General features: G+C 37.3%; 1 protein-coding gene across 9 annotated transcripts in view; it reads left to right on the top strand.

Annotated features, from left to right (window-relative positions):
* Positions 1–16,366, top strand: part of TAF4B (TATA-box binding protein associated factor 4b) — a 141,367-nt gene that overhangs the window by 70,202 nt on the left and 54,799 nt on the right. The window contains exon 14 of one of the 9 annotated variants that reach the window (XM_082416040.1): positions 951–11,577. The exons of the other annotated variants lie outside the window; for them this stretch is intronic. Within the exon in view, the coding sequence (XP_082272166.1) occupies positions 951–959 (9 nt within the window). The 3' untranslated portion in view covers positions 960–11,577. Of the gene's footprint in view, positions 1–950; positions 11,578–16,366 lie in introns of those variants that run through there. 9 annotated transcript variants of the gene reach the window in all.

Below are 16,366 nucleotides of genomic sequence, written 5' to 3'. Positions count from 1 at the left end.
TTGAAGACGTGGTGTTGGTATGGGTGTGTGTGTGAAATTTTTCACTTGACCTACAGATTCTTTTCCCTGCTGAATAAATCATCAAGCCTGTTCACATTTCTGATTAAGGATCTGACAGCAGACGATAATAAAGACAATTGAGGTGTGAGACGTGTGATATGGAGCTGAAGAAATTGGTTTCTATAGTTACTTGACTGATTTCATGCAATTTTTAAGGATCTTTGTGCTAAATAAGAGTGATTTCCTGAGCAACCTTTTTCCTTAACTGTGCCTCTTGAACTATGAAATTTGTTGTTGCTTAACATTGCTGCACTCGGCTCCTAGGTGCCAGCAGCAGCAGGTTATTTATGAATGTTTTAAAGGCCCTTATTGTTTGGATTAATGTAGGAGCTGAGGCAAAGCAAATGGAAATCTAGTAAGATTCTTACAATCAATGTGGTGTGTTTTCACTAAAATAGAAAAGAAAGAAAACATGAACTCTGTCTGGATGGAGGGGTTTCTGGATTGAGGTGAAGAGAATTGGGAAAGGAGAATATTAAAAAGGATTTGAAACCGAATCATTTTATTTCAACAACAAAAAATTTCTGTTACTCATTTCTTTCCAGAAAATTTATCTAAAAATATTATCTAAAAAAGTTAACATGAGAACTGGACCTATAATCTTACAGCAAGCCTGGCTTGATGATAGATTGATTGCTTTGAATCATGAGTGTCCCTCTTTGTTTTCATTTAAGACTGATAGATGCTTATCTTACTTCTAATCCCACCCACTTTTTGGAAAATAAATATCAGAAAACTTACCGCTTTATCCTTAAATGTCTTATCCTGTCTGTTCTTATTTCATATACCTTCACAAACATCTGGATCATAGATTAATTTTTCCTTCAGGTTTGTATGGAATGCTTTTGTTTGTTTGTTTTTCTTTTAATTGTGTTTTTTATTCCCTGAAGGATGAATAGGTGGACAGGATTTTTTGAAGAAAATTGTAAGAGCAAATGTGAAAAGAAGAAACAAAACCTCTCAATGAGAGCAGGTGTGCTGTAGCAAACCTGTTTTTTTTTTTTGCCCACTGTTTTTGCACCTCCATTTATTTATTTTTCCTAGCAAGATTAAAAAGACTGTATATTTTCCTTCCAAAATATTTCAAAAGTTTTCTGGTTGCTTCCTATTCTAAATCATCTTTGATTTAAAAAAGAATCAAATACATTGGCCCAGTTCCAAGAACAGAGCCACTCTGTATTAGTTGCAAATGTTGGATGAAAGTAAAATATTGTCATTTTTGTCATCCCCTTGCCCCCTAGAGTTCTTAATAACTTTAATATTCTAAGGGGCTCTAATTTAGAATCAAACACACCATATTTTGTTCAGTTGCAAAATCACTGACCCTATCTTTATATAGAGTTGAATTGTTGTCTTATATGGTAATTCGTAAGGTTATCATTTGGGATATACTAATTGTTATCACACTGCTATAAACTATAAAGCTTTGGTTTGTGATTTTTTGGTATTTGGCTGTTTAGGAAGTTTTCTTTGTCCAATTGTGAAAATTAGTACAGATTCCTTACAGTTGCTCAATATAAAACTGCTTTGCTTTCCTTTTTCCGGTAACTACCTACCTACCAAGCTGGGCATAGGAAACAGATTAATGACAGTATCTTACAAATATAGAACTCCAAAGAACTGTTTAGAGAAGTTGTAGGCTTTATTGATCCTGAGGAATGTTTCAGCAGTGATGTTTGTCATATAAATATTAAATCACAACTTGAATCCCCTTTATACGTAGTCTTATAATCCATGGTTGCTTTCAACTGTTAAGGACTAGAGTTTTGATCTTGGTCATTTCTCCCATGGGTTTTCTTCTCTCTAATACAGTTTTAGAGTCTATGCATTTCTTCTTTGCATTCTGGTGTAAAGACAAACTGTTAAATTGGGCAGGTTTTTGTAAAGATGTCTAATTTCTTTTCATCCTTCCTATTGACTTCTTCCAATTTTGTCATTCTCATTTGGCACTTAAAAAAGTAGGCTGCCTTTGGGTTTGCCTCCAGCCTAGTCTGAATCCATTGAAGCAGCTCCTGCTACATACTATTCCTATTGATCTGACAGGTTATCCATCTATTTGAAAACCTTGTTGTCTGGCTAAAATGTCTGTGGATATCAAACATTTTAGTTCCAACTTTGGGGCCATCTTTTTCCTGTTTTCTATCTTTGCCTTTAAAAAAAGTCATAAGTGTTCTCGTTCTCTGTATTGTAAGTTTATATTTTAAATATGGACACTTTTAAATTGTGATGGCTTTTTTCCCCTAGATACTTTTACTGAAATATAAGTACTGACATTCTTCCATTTCACCATCAATGTGTGAAAGGTTTTAAATAGATTACTAATTGCCAATTCTGACTTCAAACAAGCAGGCACGTTTTTGTTTAATGCTTTTGCAGACTTGTCTGAAATGTGCGCTGTGTGTCCTAGATTACCATCTAGCCTTCAATGTTTTCCTTTCTTACCACATCATCCAGAGTTCTTCAGAGCAAACCATCTGACCTTGGAGTTCAAACATCCTGATTCCTTAAACATTTGTTATATATATTGTGACCCTTATTTCCTTTGAATATCTTCTTTCTCCTTTGGGAAATGTGAGTTTAGTACATCTTTGCAGAGTGAGACAAAGAATTCATTTACTTTCTTTTTAACAATTCCTAGCATCCCCACTTTCATTTGTTATCAGACATTAGAAGAAAGAAAAAGGAATGCATGACATGTACCTGCTGGCACATTAGTTTCACAGTGCATCCTGTAGAAACTGGGCAAAAATAAGTATTAAATAATTAAAATGCATAACAGATTAGAAAAGTTGTACCCTGAAGGACTTTGGATTTTTGTTTATAGAAAATATAGGATATAAAAACTATAAGTAATACAATTCTCCATGAAGCATTATTGTACAATAAATAAAATACTGACTCATAAGGCTCATTACTGATTAGAAGATATATTATTTAGGTACAAGAAGGGCAAGGGATTTTTTTAAATGAAATTTTAAAAGATACGGAGTCAGTGAAATATGATAGTTAAGGCTAACTATTAAATTTATAGCAACTTGTATTTAAACTTTATGCTAGTTCTGCATGAGCCAGAACTCATGGAACACTGAACAGGGAAAAATGAATTTGTCATTAAAAGTGCAATCAAATTAATATAGTATGGAGAAGATGTTCTTAAAATGACAAGTTATAAAGAGCTTGTATACATAGCAGAGAAACAGAAATGCAATGTTTTCAAAGCATTGATAGTTTAAGACAGTAGTTCTCAAACTTTGGTATGCATAAGAATTATCTGGAGGGCTTGTTAAAACACAGATTGCTGGGTACCACCCCAGGAGTCTATGACACAGTAGGCCTGGGTGAAGCCTGAGAATTTGCATTTCCAACAAATTTTCGGTGATTTTTCTATTGCTGTCACTGTTCTGGAGATCACACTTAGAATCTAGGAGGGGAAAGAAGGGGGCCTTTAAAATCTATCACTTTTGTTTTCCCATTGACTAAATGGTCATAGAAAGTTAAATAAAATACTGTGATTTGGGAATCTGAGAATTGGCATCTTCAACTGGCATAGTTCAGTTACCATCCAATTACCATTCACTAGGTTCTCTCTTTGGAAGCAGGAAAGCTACACTAGGTTTTTTAATGGAAATTTTCTCAAGAGACCTTCATTGGTTGTATCTCTTGATTGGTGAACCTTACATAGAAAATATAACATTTTATTTAGAGCTTCTTCAGAAGGTTGTACTCATTCTTTAATTTTGATGTATAGGATCTGTGTGTCTTGAGATATGTATTATCCTTTTGATAGAAAAGGTGTGTATTATAGAGGAAATAGCATTGAAGTAGAAGTCAGGAGTCCTGGATGCTAGATTCAGCCTGCCATTATCTAGATTTCACTTTGGGAAAGTTACTTGACCTCTTTGAACTTACCCATTTCCTTGTATTTAAAATGAATGTAACAATACATGCTCTGCTTGTATTACAGAGCTGTCATAATTTAGGGAAAGGTGCGGTATTAGAGGGAAAACCAGTAGCTTAAAACCATTAGCTAAGATACATTTAAGAAAGATGCCATCAAACTCTTAAATATAATAATCTTGAGATTGCCCATGGGTATGTCAGTTTCCAAAAACTAATATGTCAGTTTTTAGTTTTTTTGGGTTTTTTTTCCTTCCAGAGGAATGAAAAGAAGTTTGGGAATAAAAAAAAGGATATAAGAGTAAGAACTGGAAAAAAAATTATATAATCTAATATGAATACAGCACATTATATTTCTTTTTAACAATACATAAATCAAGTATTATGTTGGCATGTAAGGGGAAAAGTGTTCAATTGAGATTATGTGGAATATACTATTCTCCTGAAAGGTAGAGATGGATTAGAAGGGCTGACCAGCAGGTATACATTTCAAATTCCAAGTTATCTCAGGTGGCAACAAAGATTTACTGTATAACACAGGGAACAATGTTCAATATCTTGTAATAACCTATGATGGAACATAATCTGAAAAAAAAAAATATATATATATATATATATGAACCACTTTGCTGTACACCTGAAACTAACACAATATTTTATTTATTTATTTCTTAAACATCTTTATTGGAGTATAATTGCTTTACAATGGTGTGTTAGTTTCTGCTGTATAACAAAGTGAATCAGCTATATGTATACATATATCCCCATATCTCCTCCCTCTTGTGTCTCCCTCCCACCCTCCCTATCCCACCCCTCTAGGTGGTCACAAAGCACCGAGCTGATCTCCCTGTGCTATGCGGCTACTTCCCACTAGCTATCTGTTTTACATTTGGTAGCGTGTATATGTCCATTCCACTCTCTCACTTCGTCCCAGCTTACCCTTCCCCCTCCCTGTGTCCTCAAGTCCATTTTCTATGTCTGTGTCTTTATTCCTGTCCTTCCCCTAGGTTCGTCAGAACCTTTTTTTTTTTTTTTAGATTCCATATATATGTGTTAGCATACGGTATTTGTTTTTCTCTTTCTGACTTACTTCACTCTGTATGACAGTCTCTAGGTCCATTCACCTCACTACAAATAACTCAGTTTCATTTCTTTTTACGGCTGAGTAATATTCCATTGTATATATGTGCCACATCTTTGTCCATTCATCTGTCGATGGACACTTAGGTTGCTTCCATGTCCTGGCTATTATAAATAGAGCTGCAATGAACATTGTAACACAGTATTTTAGATCAACTATACTTCAATTAAAAAAAATTATCAATGGAGGAAAAAAACTTCAAGCCAAGTATCTCAGGTCTTCTGGACAGTGTCCTGATATTATTAGCCTTAATGGTTGGGAGAAAAATTAATCAGACCCTGTGACTGTTTGATTTGGTAGAATGCCTGCTTAATAATTGTCTTTAAGGGGTTAAAAAGGATTCTGTGTTTGAATTGTGGTATCCTTGAATTTATGTGAGGTGGGGAGATGATTTTTTTTGGAACTTGTTCTAAAATTTTTTTCCTTTGGTTTAAGATTATGTTAACCGTAATTATGAAATCTAAGCAGGACATTTTTTTTTTAATTAATTTATTTATTTTTGGCTCTGTTGGGTCTTCGTTGCTGCGTGCAGGCTTTCTCTAGTTGCAGCGAGCGGGGGCTACTCTTTGTTGTGGTGCACATGCTTCTCATTGTGGTGGCTTCTCTTGTTGTGGAGCACGGGCTCTAGGCGCACGGGCTTCAGTAGTTGTAGCACGAGGACTCAGTAGTTGTGGCTCGTGGGCTCTAGAGCACAGGCTCATTAACTTACCTCTCAATTCCTTCCTTTGCTTTATACCTTATCACTTTCTGAAAGTATGTAGCAAAATCGGACTGAAGGTGACACTACTTCATATTTTTGGATCATTTGTTATGAAGGACAGCTCTGCTGTCATCTTTTGTACTCTCTGTGCCTGCATTTTCCCCCAATATCTTGCCTTCCTTGAGCATGAAACAGAAACTCATTTTTGGATTTCCTGTTATGTCAGTGTCATAATTATCTAGATAATTTAGCCCTTTCTGTTAAATATGTCCCTATATTTGTTGAGGGAGTTGGCTGTAGGACACTAGCTTATTCATTCTTCATGTAACTCCTCTGATTCTGCCTAATAAGCTTTTGCTTTCTGTTTTCATTAATTTTCATTTTTTCTATATCTTTAGTTTTTTAAAAAAATTATGTCCTTAGCATCAAGAAGTACCTCTACCGAGTTTTACCTCTGAGAGCTTGTGTGATTTTTTAAGGTAATCTGTTAATGTGGTTTGGCTCTTGATTAAAGTCAGTACTACCATAGTTATACTTTTAAGGAACAGAGACAAGTACTAAACACCAGAGATAAAATAATTTTCAACCACGATTGCTCTGTTGCTCTCTAGGGCACTGACTTGAATTTTAGGGGACCTCTACTTGATATCAGAGAGACTATGATTAGGGAGATGAAGACTTCTGCCTTTTTCTTTAGTCTTTAAGGAAGGAATGAGGGTGCCCTTAAAAGAAAACCTGCCAAGCCTGTTAGGTCTTTTTGGACCAAGTTGAGAGAGTTTGCTGGTATAGGTGAGCAAGCAGGCTTAAGTTTTATGAAGTAAAAGCTAGTAGGAATATAATATAACAGAAGCCTGCTGTCAGAATTCTGATTAAACTAGCTTTTAATGGTTTCAGTTAAGATGGAGTCAAAACATTCCGTACTGTTTCTGCCACTGAACACAGCTATAAAACCAGGACAGAATGCATGGAGCAGCTATTCGAAGGCTTTGAAAAGTAAATAGTAGGCAAATTGGGGAAGAAGATGAGAATTCAAACTGACTTCTGAACCAGCAGTGAGGTTGCCATCTCACTTTTTACTCCACTCCCCACCCCCATTTTTTCTTGCTGCTTGACCTTAGGCATGGACGCAGTCATAGAACTATGTGGCAAAGAGGAGTAACTAAAGCCCCAGCTTTCTGGCCAGAGGGCCAAAAAGAGGAGCCCCAGGAAACCAGAAATTACTGGGAAGATGGTTGAAAGGGAGGAGCTCAGGAAAGCAACCCCATATTACTATGTTTAATTCTTATTACCACTCTTGAGCTACAGATTTGTTATATGTGACTCTGATCTAATCAGCATACCAATGAACACTACAGACCAATATGCTTCATGAACATAGATGTAAACATCTTCACCAAAATATTAGCAAATCAAATCCAGTGATATATAAAAATAATAATATATCTTGACCAAGTAGAGTTTACCCCAGGGATGCAAAGCTGGTTCAATATTCAAAAATTAGTCAGTAAAATCTAACATATTAATAGTCTAAGAAAGAAAAACCATGTGACTATATCAATTGATGTAGAAATACATTTGGCAGATTTCAACATCCATTAATAATAAAACTCTCAGCAATCTTGGAATAGAAGGGACTTTCTCAGTCTGATAAAGGACAGCTGTTAAAACCCTACCACTAAAAATCATTCTTAATGGTGAAAAGTCTGAATGCTTTCTTCCAAAGATTAGGAAAAAGGCAAGGATGTCTGCTTTCTTCACTACTATTCAACATTATATTGTTGGTGCAATAAGGCAAGAAAAGGAAAAGGCATATAGCTTGTAGAGAAAAATTAGTTCTTTCATTCTCTTAACTGTGTCCTTTACAGAGCAAAAGTTTAATTTTTATGAAGTCAAATTTGTCAATTTAAAAAAAATAGACCTGCCTTTGGCTGTCATGTCTAAGAATTCTTTTCTGGGTCCCAAGTCACAAAGATTTTTCCTTAAGCTTTTTGCTAGAAGTTTATAGTTGACATTTTGAGTTAATTTTTTATAAGGTTTGAGGTTCAAGATTCATTTTTTTGCATGTGAATGTTCAATTGCCCCATTTGTTGAAATAACTGTGCTTTCTCAATTGAATTGTTTTCCACCCTGGTCAAAAATAAATTGGCCATATTTATGTGGATCTATTTCTCGATTCTCTATTCTGTTTCATTAACCTATGTGTCGATTCCTTTGTCAATAACACATAATGTTGATTACTGTAGCCTTATATAAGTAATTCTTAAAATTGCATGGTGTAATTCTTTCCATTTTGTTCCCTTTTTCTCCCCAAAATTGATTTAGCTTTTCTAGTTTCTTCGGTTTCCATATAAGTTTTACAATCAACTTATCCATATCCACAAAAATTTTTTATTGGAATCGTGTTAAATCTGTAGATCAATTTGGAGAGACTGGAAATCTTTACTATGTTGAATCTTACAATCCATGAATGCAGCATGTCTCTCCATTTATCTGTATTTTCCTTTATTTCTTTCATCTGCGTCTGGTGGTTTACAGCATACAAATACCTGTACATGTTAGATTGATACCTAAGTATTTCATTTTGGGGAAAGCTATTATAAGTGGGATTTTTAAAAATTTAAGTTTCAGACTTTACCTTAATGATATTTAGAAATACGATTATTCTGTGTATTGACCTTGAGTCTTGTTGCCTTACTAAACTCATTCATTAGTCCTAGGAGGTTTTTTGGTTTTGTTTTTTTGTACCTACCTTGAGGTTTTCTGTGTAGATAAGCATGTCACTTGCAATCCTGTTTTCCACCAGCAAACCGCTAATTCAATGGCTGTTTTTACTGAACTGAGCTTGCATGTCGTTTTCACCCACTGTGTATGCCAAGTCCACGTTAATGCCCAGAACATCCTCCTGTTCCAGTTAAAAGTGCATAGTTTTTCAGAGACCTTCAAGATGGCAGAGGAGTAAGACGTGGAGATCACCTTCCTCCCCACAAATACATCAGAAATACATCTACATGTGGAACAACTCCTACAGAACACCTACTGAATGCTGGCAGAAGACCTCAGACCTCCCGAACAGCAAGAAACTCCCATGTACCTGCGTAGGGCACAAGAAAAAAGAAACAACAGAGACGAAAGAATAGGGACGGGACCTGCACCTCTGGGAGGGAGCTGTGAAGGAGGACAAGCTTCCACACACTAGCAAGCACCTTCACTGGTGGAGACGGAGGGTGGACGGGGGAGAAGCTTCGGAGCTGTGGAGGAGAGCACAGCAACAGGGGTGCGGAGGGCAAAGCGGAGAGATTCCCGCACAGAGGATCGGTGCCGACCAGCACTCACCAGCCCGAGAGGCTTGTCCGCTCACCCGCTGGGGCGGGCGGGGGCTGGGAGCTGAGGCTCTGGCTTCGGAGGTCGGATCCCAGGGAGAGGACTGGGGTTGGCTGCGTGAAGGAAGCCTGAAGGGGGCTAGTGAGCCAGAGCTAGCCGGGAGGGAGTCCGGGAAAAAGTCTGGAGCTGCCGAAAAGGCAAGAGACTTTTTCTTGCCTCTTTGTTTCCTGGTGCGCGAGGAGAGGAGATTCAGAGCACCGCCTAAACAAGCTCCAGAGACGGGCGCGAGGCACGGCTATCAGCACAGACACCAGAGATGGGCATGAGATGCTAAGGCTGCTGCTGCAGCCACCAGGAAGCCTGTGTGCGAGCACAGGTCACTATCCACACCTCCCCTCCCGGGAGCCTGTGCAGCCCTCCACTGCCAGGGTCCCGTGATCCAGAGACAACTTCTCCGGGAGAACACACGGCGTGCCTCAGGCTGTTGCAACGTCCAGGCTCACCCCGCATTCCGTACCCGTCTCTCCCCCCGGCCTGAGTGAGCCAGAGCCCCCTAATCAGCCACTCCTTTAACCCCGTCCTGTCTGAACGGAAACAGACGCCTTCAGGCAACCTGCACGCAGAGGCGGGGCCAAATCCAAAGCTGAACCCCAGGAGCTGTGCGAACAAAGAAGAGAAAGGGAAATCTCTCCCAGCAGCCTCAGGAGCAGCGGATTAAATCTCCACAATCAACTTGATGTACCCTGCATCTGTGGGATACCTGAATAGACAACGAATCATCCCAAAATTGAGGCAGTGGACTTTGGGAGCAACTAAATATATATATTTTTCCTTTTTCTCTTTTTGTGAGTGTGTATGTGTATGCTTCTTTGTATGATTTTGTCTGTATAGCTTTGCTTTTACCATTTGTCCTAGGGTTCTGCCTGTCCATTTTTTCTTTTCTTTCCTTTTTTTAAATTACTTTTTAATAATGTTTTATTTTAACAACTTTATTTTATTTTATTTTTTCTTTCTTTCTTTCTTTTTTTCTCCCTTTTCTTCTGAGCCGTGTGGCTGACAGGGTCTTCATGCTCCAGCCAGGTGTCAGGCCTGTGCCTCTGAGGTGGGAGAGCCAAGTTCAGGACATTGGTCCACCAGAGACCTCCCAGCTCCACATAATATCAAATGGCGAAAGCTCTCCAAGAGATCTCCATCTCAATGCTAAGACCCAGCTCCACTCAATGACCAGAAAGCTACAGTGCTGGACACCCTATGCCAAACAACTAGCAAGACAGGAACCCAACCCCACCCATTAGCAGAGAGGCTGCCTAAAATCATAATAAGGTCACAGACAGCCCAAAACACACCACCGGACGCAGACCTGCCCACCAGAAAGACAAGACCCAGCCTCATCCTCTAGAACACAGGCATCAGTCCCCTCCACCAGGGAGCCTACACAACCCACTGAACCAACCTTACCACTGGGGGCAGACACCAAAAACAACAGGAACTACGAACCTGCAGCCTGCGAAAAGGAGACCCCAACACAGTAAGTTAAGCAAAATGAGAAGACAGAGAAACACAAAACAGATGAAGGACCAAGGTAAAAACCCACCAGACCAAACAAATGAAGAGGAAATAGGTAGTCTACCTGAAAAAGAATTCAGAGTAATGATAGTAAAGATGATCCAAAATCTTGGAAATAGAATGGAGAAAATACAAGAAACATTTAATAAGGACCTAAAAGAACTAAAGAGCAAACAAACAATGATGAACAACACAATAAATGAAATTAAAAATTCTCTAGAAGGAATCAATAGCAGAATAACTGAGGCAGAAGAACGGATAAGTGACCTGGAAGATAAAATAGTGGAAAAAATTACTGCAGAGCAGAATAAAGAAAAAAGAATGAAAAGAATTGAGGACAGTCTCAGAAACCTCTGGGACAACATTAAACACACCAACATTCAAATTATTCGGGTCCCAGAAGAAGAAGAGAAAAAGGGACTAAGAAAATATTTGACGAGATTATAGTTCAAAACTTCGCTAATATGGGAAAGGAAATAGTCAATCAAGTCCAGAAAGCACAGAGAGTCCCATACAGGATAAATCCAAGGAGAAACACGCCAAGACACATATTAATGAAACTATCAAAAATTAAATACAAAGAAACAATATTAAAAGCAGCAAGGGAAAAACAACAAACAATATACAAGGGAATTCCTGTAAGGTTAACAGCTGATCTTTCAGCAGAAACTCTGCAAGCCAGAAGGGAGTGGCAGGGCATATTTAAAGTGATGAAAGGGAAAAACCTACACCCAATATTACTCTACCCAGCAAGGATCTCATTCAGATTTGATGGAGAAATTAAAACCTTTACAGACAAGCAAAAGCTAAGAGAATTCAGCACCATCAAGCCAGCTTGACAACAAATGCTAAAGGAACTTCTCTAGGCAGGAAACACAAGAGAAGGAAAAGACCTACAATAACAAACGCAAAACAAGTAAGAAAATTGTAATAGGAACATACATATTGATAATTACCTTAAATGTAAATGGATTAAATGCTCCAACCAAAAGACATAGACTGGCTGAATGGATACAAAAACAAGACCCGTATGTATATCTGCTGTCTACAAGAGACCCACTTCAGACCTAGGGACACTTACAGACTGAAAGTTGGGAGATGAAAAAAAGACACTCCATGCAAATGGAAATCAAAAGAAAGCTGGAGTAGCAATTCTCATATCAGACAAAATGGACTTTAAAGACTATTACAAGAGACAAAGAAGGACACTACATAATGATCAAGGGATCCATCCAAGAAGAAGATATAACAGTTGTAGATATTTATGCACCCAACAAAGGAGCACCTCAGTACATAAGACAAATGCTAACAGCCATGAAAGGGGAAATCGACAGTAACACAGTCATAGTAGGGGACCTTAACACCCCACTTTCACCAATGAACAGATCATCTAAAATGAAAATAAATAAGGAAACACAAGATTTAAATGATACATTAAACAAGATGGACTTAATTGATATTTATAGGACATTCCATCCAAAAACAACAGAATACACTTTCTTCTCAAGTGCTCATGGAACATTCTCCAGGATAGATCATATCTCGTGTTACAAATCAAGCCTTGGTAAATTTAAGAAAATTGAAAGCATATCAAATATCTTTTCTGACCACAACGCTATGAGACTAGATATCAATTACTAAAACACATGGAGGCTAAACAATACACTACTTAATAACTAAGAGATCACTGAAGAAATCAAAGAGGAAATCAAAAAATACCTAGAAACAAATGACAATGAAAACACGATGACCCAAAACCTATGGGATACAGCAAAAGTAGTTCTAAGAGGGAAGTTTATAACAATACAATCCTACCTCAAGAAACAAGAAACATCTCAAATAAACAACCTAACCTTACATCTAAAGCAATTAGAGAAAATAAAACAAAAAACCCCAAAGTTAGCAGAAGGAAAGAAATCGTAAAGATCAGAGCAGAAATAAATGAAAAAGAAATGAAGGAAACAATAGCAAACATCAGTAAAACTAAAAGCTGATTCTTTGAGAAGATAAACAAAATTGATAAACCGTTAGCCAGACTCATCAAGAAAAACGGAGAAGACCCAAATCAATAGAATTAGAAATGAAAAAGGAGAAGTAACAACTTACACTGCAGAAATACAAAGCATCCTGAGAGGCTACTACAAGCAACTCTATGCCAATAAAATGGACAACCTGGAAGAAATGGACAAATTCTTAGAAAACCACAACCTTCCAAGACTGAACCAGGAAGAAATAGAAAATGTAAACAGACCAATCACAAGCACTGAAATTGAGACTGTGATTAAAAATCTTCCAACAAACAAAAGCCCAGGACCAAATGGCTTCACAGGCAAATTCTATCAAACATTTAGAGAAGAGCTAACACCTGTCCTTCTCAAACTCTTCCAAAATATAGCAGAGGGAAGAACACTCCCAAACTCATTCTACAAGGCCACCGTCACCCTGATACCAAAACCAGGCAAAGATGTCACAAAGAAAGAAAACTTCAGGCCAATATCACTGATGAACATAGATGCCAAAGAATCCTCAACAAAATACTAGCAAACAGCATCCAACAGCACATTAAAAGGATCATACACCATGATCAAGTGTGTTTTATCCCAGGGATGCAAGGATTCTTCAGTATACACAAATCAATCAATGTGATACACCATATTAACAAACTGAAGGATAAAAACCATATGATCATCTCAATAGATGCAGAAAAAGCTTTTGACAAAATTCACCACCTATTTATGATAAAAACCCTCCAGAAAGTAGGCATAGAGGGAACTTACCTCAACATAATAAAGGCTATATATGACAGACCCACAGCCAACATCGTTCTCAGTGGTGAAAACTGAAACCGTTTCCACTAAGATCAGGAACAAGACAAGGTTGCCCACACTCACCACTATTATTCAACATAGTTTTGGAAGCTTTAGCCACAGCCCTCAGAGAAGGAAAAGAAATAAAAGGAATCCAAATTAGAAAAGAAAAAGTAAAGCTGTCACTGTCTGCAGATAACATGATACTATACATAAAGAATCCTAAAGATGCTACCGGAAAACTACTAGACCTAATCAATGAATTTGGTAGAGTAGCAGGATACAAAATTAATGCACAGAAATCTCTTGCATTCCTATACACTATTGATGAAAAATCTGAAAGAGAAATTAAGGAAACACTCCCATTTACCATTGCAACAAAAAGAATAAAATACCTAGGAATAAACCTACCTAAGGAGACAAAAGACCTGTACTCAGGAAACTGTAAGACACGGATGAAAGAAATTAAATATGATGCAAATAGATGGAGAGATATACCATGTTCTTGGATTGGAAGAATCAATATTGTGAAAATGACTATACTACCCAAAGCAATCTACAGATTCAGTGCAATCCCTATCAAACTACCAATGGCATTTTTCACAGAACTAGAACAAAAAATTTCACAGTTTGTATGGAAACACAAAAGATCCCAAATAGCCAAAGCAATCTTGAGAAAGAAAAATGTAGCTGGAGGAATCGGGCTCCCTGACTTAAGACTATACTACAAAGCTACAGTAATCAAGACAGTATGGTACTGGCACAAAAACAGAAATATAGATCAATGGAACAGGATAGAAAGCCCAAAGATAAACCCATGCACATATGGCCACCTTTTTCTTTTGTTTGAATTTTTGAATTTTATTTATCTTTTTATACAGCAGGTTCTTATTAGTTATACCTATTATGCATAGTAGTGTATATATGTCAATCCCAATCTCCCAATTCATCACACCACAACCCCCACCCCCCGCCTCTTTCCCCACTTGGTGTCCATATGTTTTTTCTCTACTTCTCTGTCTCAATTTCTGCTCTAGAAACCGGTTCATCTGTACCATTTTCTAGGTTCCACATATATGCGTTAATATACGATATTTGTTTTTCTCTTTCTGACTTACTTCACTCTGTATGACACTCTATAGATGCATCCACATCTCTACAAATGACCTAATTTCGTTCCTTTTTATGGCTGAGTAATAGTCCATTGTATATATGTATCACATCTTCTTTATCCATTCATCTGTCGATGAGCATTTAGGTTGCTTCCATGACCTGGATATTGTAAATAGTGCTGCAGTGAACATTGGCGTGCATGTGTCTTTTTGAATTATGGTTTTCTCTGGGTGTATGCCTAGTAGTGGGATTGCTGGATCATATGGTAATTCTATTTTTAGTTCTTTAAGGAACCTCCATACTGTTCTCCATAGTGGCTGTATCAATTTACATTCCCACCAACAGTGCAAGAGGGTTTCCTTTTCTCCACATCCTCTCCAGCATTTATTGTTTCTAGATTTTCTGATGATGCCGATTCTAACTGGTGTGAGGTGATACCTCATTGTAGTTTTGATTTGCATTTCTCTAATAATTAATGATGTTGAGCAGCTTTTCATGTGCCTCTTGGCCATCTGTATGTCTTCTTTGGAGAAATATCTATTTAGGTCTTCTGCCCATTTTTGGATTGGGTGGTTTTTTTTTTAATATTGAGCTGCATGAGCTGTTTATATATTTTTGAGATTAATTCTTTGTCCGTTTATTCATTTGCAAATATTTTCTCCCATTCTGAGGGTTGTCTTTTCGTCTTGTTTGTAGTTTCCTTTGCTTTGCAAAAGCTTTTAAGTTTCATTAGGTCCTATTTGTTTACTTTTGTTTTTATTTCCATTACCCTAGGAGGTGGATCAAAAAAGATCTTGCAGTGATTTACATCAAAGAGTGTTCTTCCTATGTTTTCCTCTAAGAGTTTATAGTGTCTGGTCTTACATTTAGGTCTCTCATCCATTTTGAGTTTATTTTTGTGTATGGTGTTAGGGAGTGTTCTAATTTCATTCTTTTACATGTAGCTGTCCAGTTTTCCCAGCACCAGTTATTGAAGAGACTGTCTTTTCTCCATTTGTATATCCTTGCCTCCTTTGTCATAGATTAGTTGACCATAGGTGCATGGGTTTATCTGTGGCCTTTCTATCCTGTTCCACTGGTCTATTTTGTGCCAGTGCCATATTGTCTTGATTACTGTAGCTTTGTAGTATAGTCTGAAGTCAGGGAGTCTGATTCCTCCAGCTCTGTTTTTTTCCCTCAAGACTGCTTTGGCTATTCGGGGTCTTTTGTGTCTCCATGCAAATTTTAAGATTTTTTTTTTCTAGTTCTGTAAAAAATGCCACTGGTAATTTGATAGGGATTGCATTGAATCTATAGATTGCTTTGGGTAGTATAGTCATTTTCACAATTTTGATTCTTCCAATCCAAGAACATGGTATATCTCTCCATCTGTTGGTATCATCTTTAATTTCTTTCATCAGTGTCTTATAGTTTTCTGCATACAGGTCTTTTTGTCTCCGTAGGTAGGTTTATTCCTAGGTATTTTATTCTTTTTGTTGCAGTGGTAAATGGGAGTGTTTCCTTAATTTCTCTGTCACATTTTTCATCATTAGTGTATAGGAATGCAAGAGATTTTTGTGCATTAATTTTGTATCGTGCAACTTTACCAAATTGATTAACTAGCTCTAGTAGTTTTCTGGTGGCATCTTTAGGATTCTGTATGTATAGTATCATGTCATCTGCAAACAGTGACAGTTTTACTTCTTTTCCAATTTGTATTCCTTTTCTTTCTTTTTCTTCTCTGATTGCCGTGGCTAGGACTTCCAAAACTATGTTGAATAA

Source organism: Balaenoptera physalus (genome assembly GCF_965194825.1).
Source record: "Balaenoptera physalus genome assembly, chromosome: 12".
NCBI classification, from domain to species: domain Eukaryota; kingdom Metazoa; phylum Chordata; class Mammalia; order Artiodactyla; family Balaenopteridae; genus Balaenoptera; species Balaenoptera physalus.
This window is presented reverse-complemented; position numbering and strand designations above follow the sequence as displayed.